The sequence below is a fragment of the Odocoileus virginianus genome, chromosome 22 (assembly GCF_023699985.2).
Source record: "Odocoileus virginianus isolate 20LAN1187 ecotype Illinois chromosome 22, Ovbor_1.2, whole genome shotgun sequence".
In the NCBI taxonomy this organism is placed as follows: domain Eukaryota; kingdom Metazoa; phylum Chordata; class Mammalia; order Artiodactyla; family Cervidae; genus Odocoileus; species Odocoileus virginianus.
In genome coordinates this window covers 31,512,095-31,526,255 of record NC_069695.1, presented here as the reverse complement: position 1 = coordinate 31,526,255, position 14,161 = coordinate 31,512,095, and the positions used below count along the sequence as shown (strand labels likewise).

At 41.1% G+C, this 14,161-nt stretch overlaps 1 protein-coding gene across 2 annotated transcripts in view; it reads left to right on the top strand.

The window, feature by feature from the left end:
• Positions 1 to 738: 738 nt before the first annotated feature.
• Positions 739 to 14,161, top strand: part of DSC3 (desmocollin 3) — a 55,924-nt gene continuing 42,501 nt past the window's right edge. Inside the window, exons 1-4 of one of the 2 annotated variants that reach the window (XM_020902005.2) lie at positions 739 to 1,115; positions 8,673 to 8,757; positions 10,326 to 10,525; positions 12,114 to 12,233. In XM_020902005.2, the coding sequence (XP_020757664.2) occupies positions 1,047 to 1,115; positions 8,673 to 8,757; positions 10,326 to 10,525; positions 12,114 to 12,233 (474 nt within the window). In that variant the 5' untranslated portion in view covers positions 739 to 1,046. The remainder of the gene's footprint in view (positions 1,116 to 8,672; positions 8,758 to 10,325; positions 10,526 to 12,113; positions 12,234 to 14,161) is intronic. The other variant, XM_020902004.2, reaches the window with a different exon arrangement.

Sequence of the window (14,161 nt, the reverse complement as noted above, 5' to 3'; positions counted from 1 at the left end):
GATCATTACCTTTAATCCCTTTGAGACTTTGCATTGCTTTGGGCAGGATCTGGGTTATTTCCTTTCCTCCAGTGCCTGTGCAACTCTTGGCCCTGATGAACGTTTGTTAAATGATACTGAATCTGGAAGCCTCATTTTAGACTAGAAGCTTCTGTGTGGTGAATTTTTCTTTGACCACGAACTGAAAAACTGCATCTTAGTACAATTACCAGGTAATTCCTTAAATCAATAGTTTCATATAAGAAGAACAAATTCTTTCTTACAAGCTTCAAATAAGGCCACGCCATAGGCCGGACATGAACGCGCTGAGCTTAATCCCTCACATTTGGGGTGCGTGAAAATGGTGAGATGTCAGCATTACCTTTATTTGCTTTCAATTTCTGATAGACCCAGTGTCAGCTTATTCGTGCCACTGGAGATAATTTCTCCTCCGTCCTTTATCTTATCGAGGGAGTCAAGTTTGGGAAGAATACATATATTTTGCATTAACTAGGAGACTTCGCTCAGCCTTTGATCAGAAGCTGGAGGGAGGATTCGCCGGTCCAGTGACAACGGTGTTCCTGGCACCCAGGAGCGCCCGTGTTGGGGCAGGGATCCCTGAAGGCGGTTTGGGGTTCTGCAGTGGGAGGGCGCCGAGCGGCGTCTTCGAGGAGGACGCCCCAGGAGTCGGGGCGGAAGGCGGGGCAGCCGCGGGGTGCGGGGCGTGGGAGAGCAGGCCGAGAGGGGGTGGCCTGGACCGCTTTCCAGAGAGCGAGCACCCAGCCGGGCCTCTGAGAAGCCGAGGGGCAGGCTCGGGCAGCTCCCCCGGCGGCTCTCGCGGTGATAAAACTGGAGAAATAACAAGGAGGGGCGGTTCGACGCCTCCAGAGTCCAATCCCGTCTCAGGAGCGAACACGCTCTAGGGCAAGACAAGCCTGAAAGAAGCCAGGGCGACTTAACGAGCAGCCGAGAGCAGCGCACCCGCGGCGGCCCTGCATCTCGGCGGCCTCTGGTCTCCTGCATCCCGCCGGGTGTCGGCACCCTCCCGTCCCTGGCCCCGCGCCCCGATGGCTGCGCCCGGGCCCCGGAGCTCCCTGCGCGGAGCCCACTGCAGGCAGCTGCTCCTGATCCTTGCGGTGAGTGGAGCCCGGGTGGGGTGGGACCTACCCAGAGTCGGGATGCAGCCGGGGGTGGTGGTGGATGGGCCGTGGTCCTGCGGGGGGACCGATGCGGGCGAAGCCGACCGAAGGGGGACGTCCGCGCCTCTGCTCAATCTTGCGGGGCAATGTGAGCCAAACTGGGGCTCGGAGGGATGAGTGGAGGAAACGCGTCCTAGCGGGACGCACCCGGACCGAGGTTTTTGTTTGGGACTTGTTCGATTGTTTCAACACGGGCTGGGCTCTGGCTTCGCTGAGCTCCCTTTTGCGCCGCCGCGAGTGGTCCGGGGGTGGGGTTCGCGCTCCTTTCTGGACACCTAGTGATGGTGGTGGGGGTGGGTTTGGGTAGAGAGGGAAGAAGAGTGTTTGGTTAGGTTTCTGAGGATCCCTGATGAGTTACAGGGCGTTACTGGTGGCTCAGACGGGTAAAGAATCCGCCTACAAAGCGGGAAGTGAAGTGAAGTGAAGTCGCTCAGTCGTGTCCGACTCTTTGCGACCCCGTCGGTCCATGGGGTTTTCCAGGCAGGAGTACTGGAGTGGGTTGCCATTTCCTTCTCCAGCAATGCAGGAGACCCGGGATCAATCCCGGGGTCGGGAAAATCCCCTGGAGAAGGCAATGGCAACCCACTCCGGGATTCTTGCCTGGAGAATTCCATGGACTGAGGAGCCTTGTGGGCTACAGTCCGTGGTGTTTGTTGCAAAGAATAGGACACGGAGTGAGTTACAGGGGTTGCCCCTCACTCCGGGATCCCCGGGATGGGGACATTGGTGGATGGAGGGGTTGGAGCGGTGTCCCTGGCTCCCCGGGATGAGTTACCCTTGAAAAGCGGCTTCCAGGTTTTGCCTCGTTTGATAGCTATTCAGCAACTCACGGGAGTGGTCTACCTCCGCGAGCCACCAGGCCGGGGGCAGAGTGTACCTGGGGCGCCAGGGGGTGGACGGCTGAATTAGGGCTGGATGTTGGGGTTCGGTGCTGTGATGGGGGAGTGGGGTAGGGTGAGGCAGAGCGGATAGAATCAGGCTGAGGGGAGTGTCGGGGTAGGAGTGTGGGGTTGGGTAGTACTTTGTCCGGGTCCAGGGGTGACTGCACAAGCCTAGAGCCCAGCCTGGGGTCTTTTGTGCCCGGGATACCTGAGACCCGAGATGAGATTCACCCGGAGAGGAAGTTTGGGACGATTCTCGAACTCGGGAGACACAAAGCAAAAAGTGGGGAACCCTGATGTTGCGATCCCGCTGAGCTGCGTTCTAGGCATTCTCTGGAAAGGAGCCTCGGACCTCGACTTCCCCGCGCTGGCGGTCGGGTGGCTAGAGGGACCAGCCTGGCTCGGGAGCAGGTCGACTCTGGCTAGGTGGATTCTTGGTGCTCATCTGCCTCCAAGCAGGGCGAGTGGGTGCAAGCTTTGTCCTCTGTTTGAATCATCGACTTGTGAATAAAGAATTAGTAGCTATGATCTAAGATGTATTTATGGACAAAGCATCGTATAAATGGGCATGTCGATCTGCCTGGCAGCTATTGCAAAAAAAAAAAAAAAAAAATTAGCTGATGACAGGACTCTTTACACATGAGAACTGCTCTCAGAGTTGATATATTTGATATATTTCAAAGCGTTTCCAGCTAAGCTGTTTAAAAGCATGAATTTAGTCTTATGTGCTTTCTCTGAGAAAGGAATTCGGGGACAGAGAGAAGAAACTGTGGAGGTGCTGGGTTCCCAAGATTTCCCGTGTATTCGCTGGAGGGGAGGGCGTAGAATTGAAGGAACTGTCTGGGTGGCAGGGGGTGTCGGGTGTGGCAAGACAAGAAGGTGCCTGTATATCTAAATAGAGATAACACCAGCTTTAGTAAACGATTTTCTTGTTTAGGATTATTTTTTAAAAGAATTTTCTAAATGGTATCTTGGCTCCCCTGACCAGGGATGAAGCCCACACTGGCTGTAGTGGAAGAGGAGTCTTAACCACTGGACCTCCAGGGAAGTCCCAAGACTTCTTGTTGACCATCTTGTGTCTGTATTTCCTTTTGACTCCTAGGACCTCTCCACTTTTCAGTTTAATATTCAGAGCATAGCATTTTGGAAACGCAATTTTCATTTTATGGAACCCTTAATGGAGCTCTCAAAGACAATCCCTTGTTTGAAGTGAGAACCCTTCAAAGCAGGTCTTTAACACAGAACTGATACTTTTGACGTGTTCACTTTCCCAGGCAACCACCCCATAGTTTGTGGGATCTACCCTTTTTCACTTTTCTCCTTCTGAATCTGCATCCCTGTCCCACCCTTCTAGCCTCAGTATAGTTTGTGTGTTCTCCAAACTGCTATTTAATGTGCTTAGTCGCTCAGTCGTGTCCATCTCTGCCATCCCATGAACTGTAGCCCACCAGGCTTCTCTGTCCATGGGGATGCTCCAGGCAAGAATACTGGAGTGGGTTGCCTTGCCCTCCTCCAGGGGATCTTCCCAACCCAGGGATGGAACCCAGGTCCCCTGCATTGCAGACAGATTCTTTACCTTCTGAGCCACCAGGGAAGCCCCTAAGCTGTTACAATTAACTGCAAATTCTAATCATGTTTCCTTTCACATATACAAAGAAAGGGGCTGGTGGGGGGCTGCCGGGGGGAAGGGAAGAAAGGAGAGGGAGAATCTAGAAAAGAACCCTGTCAGATCTTCCTATTACTACTGAAAGAACTGAGTGTCTCTTAAAATGTTTCTCCGTTTAATGTAACGCAAATTGTTAGGAATGGTGAAAACTAATTCATATTAGCTCAGTTGCTCACATGTCTTCTCCTCTATTATAAATAATGAGATCCTTTTACGTGTGTATTTAATGTTGTTTGCAATATCAAATCCACTTTGGGAATTACTTTATCTATTCTATATTATAAATGGTATGTACTTGGACATGGTTAATCTAGCATTTGCTAAAAGGGCTCTTCAAAAGGAATTAAAAATAGCATTTTCCTTTATAACATACTTTTCCCCTTGAAGTGTGTGGAATTCTACCTGCAACCAATGTTGACAACCTATGTGTGTTGTGTCTTTTCCCAGAATTCATAGCATTAAATAATGAGAATAATATGACTCCTTTCCTAGACTTTTTGGTTATTGTTTTTCTTGATAACATTTGACATATTCACCTTTTTAAGATATAAGTGAGTATAATACTTTCCATTATCTTTTGCATTGGTGAGAAAAAAAAGCTTAGGACAAAAAAAGGAGGAGAACTAGCTTATTTCTAAACTGTGTGCTTAGGAAGTCAGAGTTGTATTTATTTACATCAGTGCATCTTTATTTATCTTATTCAAAGAAGGTTATTGTTACTGGTGTTCATACTGAGATACAGCTATATTCTACTGCACTTTCTGAGTCACTAAATATGTGTAAACCGTGCACATTTTTTGGTCCTGTTGTAATCCTTGTGACAGTTGCCATGCCATATATGGTATCTCTGGTGACCTGTGGCTAATTATACTTCCCATTTAACTAGGATCCCATCTTACGGAGTTTGGATAGAAAGAAATTTAGTAGACTCATCAAAGCATTGAGAATATAGAAAGGTAAATCTTACAATTCAAGGTGATAAGAGTTTGAAAGGTAAGATTTCTCTTGGAGACAGCCAATGTCCACAGGAGAAAGGATGAATTGAAAATTCTATCTTTATGCTCAAGAAGATATCCTTTATTTTCAGATATTCTGTAAACTCCTGTTCTTTGGCTTCTTTTTCCTCGTTGAGAAAGGTGTCATTTTAGAAAGCCTCCCTTGTGCATTCACTCTAAAATTGAGCAATAGTACAGAAGTGAAACACTGGCAGGTACACCTTTAGTTTTCATTCTCTCTTAGCATTACTTCTGTGAGGACCTGATGATTTGTATGATAAGCTTTCTATGATATGATTAATTAAATTTGGACAGTACTGTGAAATGAAACAAAGCAATTAATTTTTCCCAAACTAGCACAGACAATACTTTATATTATCATTTTTTTTTAAAAAAAAACATAGTTTGTTACATTTTAATTAAAAGTTGCTTACAACTGTAGGTTCTATCAGTCAGATATTTAAAGTTGTTCTAGAGGGTTCCTCATTAAAAGAAATTCTTTTATAATTCAGTCAATCCAGAATTCATTAATATTAAAAAAAATTTTGTATCTTGTATTTTTCATTGGGCAGTCATCAGTTATTCTTAAAATACCTCTAAAAGTTTGTCATCTAATGGTGGTTTTATTTTTTTTTAACTATTTTCAGTAATATATCCAAGTCTCACTAACATAATATTACATTTCTTTATATTTCAGGAAAAATAGCATAACTGAAATTTATATGTGAATATCATCCTGTGCAACATCCCTCCCTTATATTAGGGCATCCCTGATTGCTCAGACGGTAAAAAGAATCTGCCTGCAATACAGGAAACCCTGGTTGGATTCCTGGGTCGGGAAGATCCCCTGGAGAGGGGATAGGCTACCCACTCCAGTATTCTTGGGCTTCGCTTGTGGCTCAGCTGGTAAAGAATCTGCCTACAATGCAGGAGACCTGGGTTCCATCCCTGGGTTGGGAAGATCCCCTGGCGAAGGGAAAGGCTACCCACTCCAGTGTTCTGGCCTGGAGGATTCCATGGACTGTATAGTCCATGGGGTCACAGAGTCAGACACGACTGAGCCACTTTCACTCACTCTCTCCCTGTAAGTCCGATTCATACCATAATTTCAACCACTGTCCCGCTACTGCTGACTCCCAGATTTGTATTTCTGGCCTTGAGTTGCCCTTAAGTATAAGTCTATCTATCCAGCTGTCTTCTGGACCTTTCCCCTTAGATTTCCTGTAGGTGTGTGAGCGCTTAAGTCATGCCAGACTCTCTGTGATCCTTTGGGCTGTCAGACTCCTGTGTCCATGGGATTCTCCAGGCGAGAATACTGGAGTGGGTTGCCATTTCCTCTAGGGGGAATCTTCCTGACCCAGGGATTGAACCTGCATCTCCTCAGTCTCCAGCATTACAGGTGAATTCTTTACCACTGAGCCATCAGGGAAGCCACTCTGCTTCCACTAGATTTCCCACAGGATTATAAAATTCAGTATATGCCAGGCAAAACTCATTTTTTTTCACCTCTCTTGCCAACCTTGCCAGTATTCTGCTCCTCGAGGAACTGCTCTCTTCTGGTATTGGTTGGTGATACTTCTGTCTGCCCACCTACTTTATCTATTCTGTATTATAAATGGTATGTACTTGGACATGGTTAATCTATAATTTGCTAAAAGGACTCATCAAAAGGAATTAAAAAACATTTTCCTTTATAGCATACTTTTCCCTTTGAATTAATTGTACATCATTTCCAGTGGTGTTTATTATACAGAGACAAAGATGAATGACCTGCTGCTATATATTCAGCATGGATAAATTACACAACATAATTTGTGCAAAGAAATCAAGTTGCTTACAATTATCTATGACTATATACATGTAAAGCTTAAAACTGATAAAATGAACCAGTTTTCTTTAGGGGTGCATACACGTGGGATACAATTAAGTGGAAATGGGGAAGTAAATGATTTACCAAGAAAAAAATCATCTGTTAGAGTTTACTTGAATTTGGAGAGGTCCCTCCGTCAGGGAAGAAAATGCAATTGGGGAGAGTTAAATAGGAACTTTGAAATAACAGTAATGTTTTATTTCTAAAACTTTATAACTTTAAGGCAAACTATAACTTTAAGGCAAGTGCCCCAGTGTTCCTTTTATTTTTTATTAAAATATATGTGTAGTTAGAATATATCTTAAGAGGAACAGTTTTTTACAAAATGAAACAATATAGAAGATTAACAAAACCAAACACTATTATTTGAAAGTACAGACCAGTCTGCTACAATTGCACAAGTGAAAAATAGAAAAGGTATAGATAAAACAATATTAGGAATAAAAACAGACATATTTATGGAGAGGACAGATGTTTTAAAAAATAGATAATAATATTTGTATATTATTCTAGTTAATCTGAAAAGAGACAAAATAGGCAATTTTCTACAAGGTACAAATTGCCAACTTTGACTTGAGAAAGTGTACAAATTCTAAATAGACTTATCAAGACACTGAATTAGAAGCCAAATGTCTCCACTTACAGACACGGTCATATCCATCAAGCCTAGACCTGTGTGATAGGTGAATTCTTCCATAAATATATGGAACAGATAATCTCTACCTTTTATAAATTGTTTCAAAGAATAGGAAAAAAAAAAAAAACTGGAACTCTCCCTAACTCATTTTAGGAAGATGGTATGAAGAAAAAGTAGAAGCCTGATTTCTCTTATGGTCATGTATTTTAAATATTAAAATAAATGGCAGCAAACCAGACCAGTAATGTATTTTTAAAAACATAAAGACCTGTTTATGGAATTTCAGTTCTATTCCATTCATCTGTATAGTTTACCCTTATGCTAGTACCACTTGGCCTTGATTATTGTATTTTTGTAATAAGTTTTGAAATTGGGAAAATTTTCGACTTTGTTCTTTTTCAAGTAAATTTGGGTATTTTAGTGCCCTGCATTTTCTCAAGGATTGATTTTCAATTTATGCAAAAAAACTATTTGGGATTTTGACAGGGAGTGCCTTGAATCTGCCAGATGAATTTTGGGAATTTGTGTTTCGATCTATGAAGATGGATTTTCTATTGTAAATGAAATTGCTTACTTTTGTTTCAGATTCATTTCATTGCTAGTGGGCAGGAATGCAATCAGTTTTTGTGTGTTAACCTTGTATTCTGCAACCTTGATGAAACCATTTATTATTTCTGATAGTCTTTTAGTGGATTCCTTAGTATTTTCTATGTGTAATACAAGATCATATTATTTGAAAATAGAAAATATTTTGCTTCTTCTTTCCCAATCTCGATGCCTTTTATTGTGTGTGTGTGTGTGTGTGTGTGTGTGTGTGTGTGTGTAACTGCCCTGGCTAGAAGCTAGAAGCTCCAGTATAATGTTGAATAGAAGTGGTGAGAGCAGGCATCATTGTCTTGTTCCTTAAGTCAGAGGAAAGCATTCAGTCTTTTTCTGTTAATCATGATGCTTTTCTTAGATGCTCTTTATCATGTCGAGCAACTTCTCTTCTATTCCTAGTTTGTTGAAAATTTTTAATTGTAAATCAGTGTTGGATTGTGTCAATTGCTTGCACCTATTGATATGATCATATGGCTTTGTTCTTAATTCTTTAAAAAAAAAAACTACTTTACTGAGGTGAAATGGGCACACAAAAAGCTGTGCATATTCAAAGCACACTACTCAATGAGCTTGGAGATAAGTATGTAGCTGCAAGATTATCACACTCTATGCCATGAGCATATCCATTACCTCCAAGTTTTCTCTTGCCTTCTTCACTTATTGTTATTATTTTATCTTGGTAAGAACACTTAAGTTTTATCCTCTTAGCAAAAATTTTAATATACAATACAGTACTATTAACTGTAGGCACTATGCTATACAGTAGATCTCTAGGACTTATTTTGCATATCTAAAACTTTGTTCTCTATTCTATACTGTATTAATGTGACCATTTTTTCCCTTAGGTTTTCAGTTTTGCTTGTGAAGCCTGCAAAAAGGAGATATTTAATATACCTTCCAAACTAGAGGCAGACAAATTGATCGGCAGAGGTGAGCACTTTCCAAACAATGTTTTAAAAAAGAGAAATGTAATTTACTTATGCTGGAAAGGGCATATTATCCAATCTTTGCTTTGGAATTAGCCTGAATATATATATAATTAGATATAATTCAAGATATGTTAAAATATATGTTATGTTCTTTATAACTCTATAGAATTCTGTCATAGATTCTAAGGCAAATGTTCTAATCCATGCTTTTGAAGTCATTTATGTTTTAACAGTAAAAATTATGTAAATAATTATATGTAGAATGTAGCCCTTTCATTACTCCAGGATTCCAAGCATTTGAGAGACATGGGTAAGGAGCTCAGAGAGTAGGAGCAGAATTTTTGTCAATGCTATGGCTGCAGTGGGAACTATTACATGGTGAGCTGTTCCTTTCAAAATTGGTTTTGATCAGTCATTTGTCCATTGAGAAGCTGGGGAACCTCAAACTTTCCCAACAGCCGGGCAGCTCTGTTCAGGTGGAATTTCTCCATGGTACTGGGAATATTGGAGGAAAATATCATGATTTTGTTGAGAGATAAAGCTTGTCCCAGAGATACCAAATTTACTTTTTCAAAAAGTGTCCCATTCCTGGGAAGGAAGTAAAGAAAGGATGTAAAGAAAAGTCAGGGGTGTTCCTTTAGGGAAATGGACCAGAGGTTATCACTCTGGTAAAAATGTGAACAGAAGGGAAATATGTCATCATGTCTAAAGATATTTAGTTTTCTTTTTTTTTTTTTTTGACTTAACATTTCCATCTGTGACAGATTTGAATTAAAGTGAAAACACTGCACATGGGTAACATGAATTCTTTGAGAGGATATTACTTAAGTGGGTATTAGCCTATCAATGTGGTTTCTGTTAAGGCAGATAGTGGAAGAATGGGATGCATTTGATACTTCTAGATATAATATTGAAACACTGGTATGAGACTTGTATTTTATAACTTTGCACTTGGGAAAATTCCCATGAGAGAAGAATTTCAGAGTTTCAGTAGGAAGCCCCAGAAAGCAAAGAACAACAGCACAAAGAGAACCATGGTCCCCAGGGGAGTTGGGTGAGGTTGGGGTGGGGCAGGAAGAGTTTTAAGATTTTTCTTATTTTACTATTTGCCAAACTCATATACTCTGTCACTCTTTGGGTTCATGTGTATAATTTCTGGCTGGAGAGAGGTGTATCTTAGAAGACTTACTATATTGTTAAGAAAAACTCTTCTGTTTGTTTATCCAGGTGTGTGTGGGAATGTGTAGTTCAGCTTTGTCATGATTGCGACATGCGTGTGTCTTCAACAAGAAGATCATTTTCATAAGCCTTTTAGAAAAATATAAAAGTTTTAAGTATCTTATTTAAACAAATATGCAATCAAGAATTATATTTTTTAACAGAAAAAGAATGATCACTTTAAAAAAATAAGTGTAAAGAGGCTGGTTAAGATATTGCTAAATGCAGACTGATTGGTTCATTTCATTCCACTTCCGGGTTTTGAGAAGACTGTATACATTATTAGAACATTTTTTCCCCCCTTTTCTGCATGTGTTTCATACTTTACAATTTGAAAATTCTTACTTGCAGTTAATTTGAAAGAGTGCCTCAGGTCTGTAGACCACATCCAGTCCAGTGATCCTGATTTCAGAGTTCTAGAAGATGGGTCAGTATACACAGCCCACGCTGTTGTATTGTCTGATGAGAAAAGATCTTTCATCATACGGCTCTCTGACACAAAGAAACAGACACAGAAAGAGATTCTTGTGCTCCTGGAATATCAGAAGAAGGTATTCAAAGTCCATTGATATTTTCAGGCGTGTTTTTCTTCTCATTTAAATGTTCTCATTAAAAATTGCAAAGAAGACAAAGGATAAATAAGATTTATTTTCCTCTTCTTTTCTTCCCCTCTTTGCTTTTCTTTCCTCCCGCTTGCCTTTTCTCCCTCCTCTTCTCTTCTTGACATTGGTTAGAGTGCTCAGGGCTGGTGCACTGGGAAGACGCAGAGGGATGGGATGGAGAGGGAGGTGGGAGGGGGGATCGGGAAGGGGAACGCATGTAAATCCATGGCTGATTCATATCAATGTATGGCAAAAACCACTACAATATTGTAAAGTAATTAGCCTCCAACTAATAAAAATAAATGGGAAAAAAAAATTAAAGACACTGGTTAGACATTGACTTTGGATCTGGCTTTATTAAATCTAATGGCACCTCCCTGTGAAGGCTTCTTTCACCTCCAAAGTCTACTTGCTTTTGCCTGCCTGTGTCAGTTTGGTAATCCCTCTATTGTAGCATTGGTAATTTTTTATTAGTGCAAACAACCTATCCAAAGTTGCTTAAGGGCATGAGTGAATCCCTTTTGTTACCTCTGTTACTGCTCAGTTACCCCTGACCCAGAGTCAATAGGTGCATGTTAAATTAAGACTAAGTGCAGTAGTTCCCAGTGAATAAGGGGTTGATTTTAAGTGCCACCATCTTTCTGATGTTAAAATAGGATGGAAATCCTGTAGTATGTATGTGTCTGAATGGTATCAGCCATCACTCAGTGATTAGTCACTATCGTTCTAGATTCTACATCAAGAGGAAGGCCATAGTGAATTACAACTAATCAGTGTGAAGTGTATTATATTAATGAAAAAGTCATTTAAGTTATTAAATGCCTGCTTAGCACTTTAATAATTGTCTAATGTATTATTAATTAATTCTCAGGAAATACTGCATCTTCCTTACTATACCATGAAATGAAATGGAAATCACTGAAAACTCCAGTAGAACTTTCAACAATGATGGAAATGTTCTATAATCTGCACTGTGTGATATGGTCACCCAGCATTAATTAATTAATGACTACTGACAATTATCATGTGACTAGTGCAACTGAAGGATGGAATATGTATTTTACTTAATTCTAATTAACTTAAAATGGTCACACGTGGCTTGTAGCTTCCATATTGGACAGTGCAGTTATAGTGTTCAGGCAGTGAAGAAAATGCGTGATCTCACTCTGGTTCACCTGAGAGTATGAGGTTTTAGCAGAAAGAATAAGTAAGAGCTGTCTATAGATTGTTAGAAAGAGGATGCGTTCTCTGTTTCATTTTGGGACAGAACAGAGAGAACCGAAACTACAGTGATGATTTTCCTAATCTGAAAGTTTGGTCAGGATTAATATAGAAATGTATGCAAAGAGAAATTCTTTGGTTCATGAAAGCTTTCAAGTCTGGTTACACTTTTTTAACCTAATTCAGAGAAGACTGTATTATCTAGTCTTTAGGTTCAGCATGGACATTCTGGAGAATGGTCCATCTACTGTTCTACAATGAAGTAGGCTCTGATGCTTTTTGTTTAAAATTGTTAATTGTCTTTCTCTCGATTCAGGTATTGAGGAAAAGACACACTAAAGAAATTGTTCTCAGGCGTTCCAAAAGGAGATGGGCGCCTATTCCCTGCTCAATGCAGGAGAATTCCCTGGGACCTTTCCCCTTGTTTCTTCAACAGGTAGGTTTTCCATTCCTTCTGACTGGGATTGCTTTGGCTCCAAGAGTCTGTTTTGTTCAGGTTTTAATAACTCTTGAAACGTTTAAAAATCAACAGATTTGAAGATATTCATGAAGAGTAAAATCACTAAAAAGCTAATAATAAGAAAAATTGGAAAATCACTAAAAACTGATAATTATAATATGATAAAGACTCTATAGCCATTAAATGATCTTTATTAATTTATTCTTTCATTAATAGCTGGCTATTGAGCACCTACTCTGTCCTGTGGAAGACACTGCTCTAAGTACTGAAGCTAGAAATACATTTTTAGTCATTTGGGCTTCTTAGGTATTGCTAGTGGTAAAGAAACTGCCTGCCAGTGCAGGAGAGTTAAGAGATGTGGGTTTAATTCTTGGGTTGGGAAGATCTCCTGGAGAAGGGCATGGCAACCCACTCCAGTATTCTTGCCTGGAGAATTCCATGGACAGAGGAGCCTGATGGGCTATAGTCCATAGGGTCACACAGAGTTGGACATGACTGAAGTGACCTAGCATGGCATGGCCTTTGCTCTCATGACCTTTCCTGTGGCTCAGACCATAAAGGATCTGTCTGCAGTGTAGGAGACGTGGGTTTGATCCATGGGTCAGGGAGATGAGTTGGAGAATGGAATGGCTACCTACTCCAGTATCCTTTCCTGGAGAATCCCATGGACAGAGGAACTTGGAGGGCTACAGTTCATGGGGTTGCAAAGAGTTGTATGTGACCAAGTGACTAACACTTGCTCTGTAGTATATTAATCTAGTGGGGAAGATAGAAGTAGGCAGATAAGATTGTAACATTGAGTGATGAGTGCTGAGATGGGAATGGATTGGGGTGATCTGAGAATTCATGAGGTGAGCACCGTGTCCTGAGATGACATGTGGTAAAAAACAAAAAAAGACTTAGAAGGGAAGCAACTAAGCTCAGTGCTGAAGGATGGGAGAGTGTCATGCAGGTTAATTGTTGCAGAAGAAGAAAGAGGGACAGAGGTGAAAGCAAGTATGGTTCCTCATAGGAGCTCTCAAGAGCTTAGTCTTCCTGTGTATGATGGGAGTGGAACAGGGAGATGGGGCAGAACGGCGGGTAGGGTCCAACCGGAATGGGCCATGTGTGCTCTGCTAGGTAGTTTAACTTTTCCCTAAAAACAAGTCTTTTAAAAACAGGTTCAGATTTACTTTACATACATGAAAATAAATAATAAATATGCAGTGAAAATAATGACTGAGGCAGAGCTATGGCATGGAGCTTACCTTTTTCCTTTGAATTTCTATTACTCTGGTCAATGTTGAATGCTAATGGTGCCACCTGTGTCCTGCTTATTTATCTTTTTAACTATGCTTCCAGTGTCTTTCCTGCTTGTAGAAAACTATCCACTGCTATCCCTTTGTTTCTTCTTTTAGGTAATTGTACTTTAAGCACTGATGAGGCCTATTAAGAAATTGATTTCTGACTACCAAAGTTATACTGATCAGAGGTAATCATGGCCTTAGTACTGTTAAATCAGTACTCATTTTCCTTGATGTGTGTGTCCATTTGACTTAGCCGACCTCTCCCTTTCCTCATTCAGGACAACATTCACCCAGTTTTCCACTTACTTCGCTGGCCACTCCCTCTTAGTATATGTTGCTGGTTCATCCTCACTCCCACTTCCCCCTATTCCCCACCAGCCCAATCCCTCAGTCTTAAACTTTGGAGAGCTCACCTATGAACCTTGTCTCATGTTTATTTATATTCATGTTCTCAGTGATCTCATTGCTTTAAGCTTCTCATTGCTCCAGCTTCATTGCTTTAAGTACTTTTTACACACTGGAAACTTAAAACGTCGTTATCTCCAGCCCAAAATGCCTAATTAAGATTTCCACCTGGATGTTAAGTAGATATGTCAAACTTCACATATAAAAATCAAA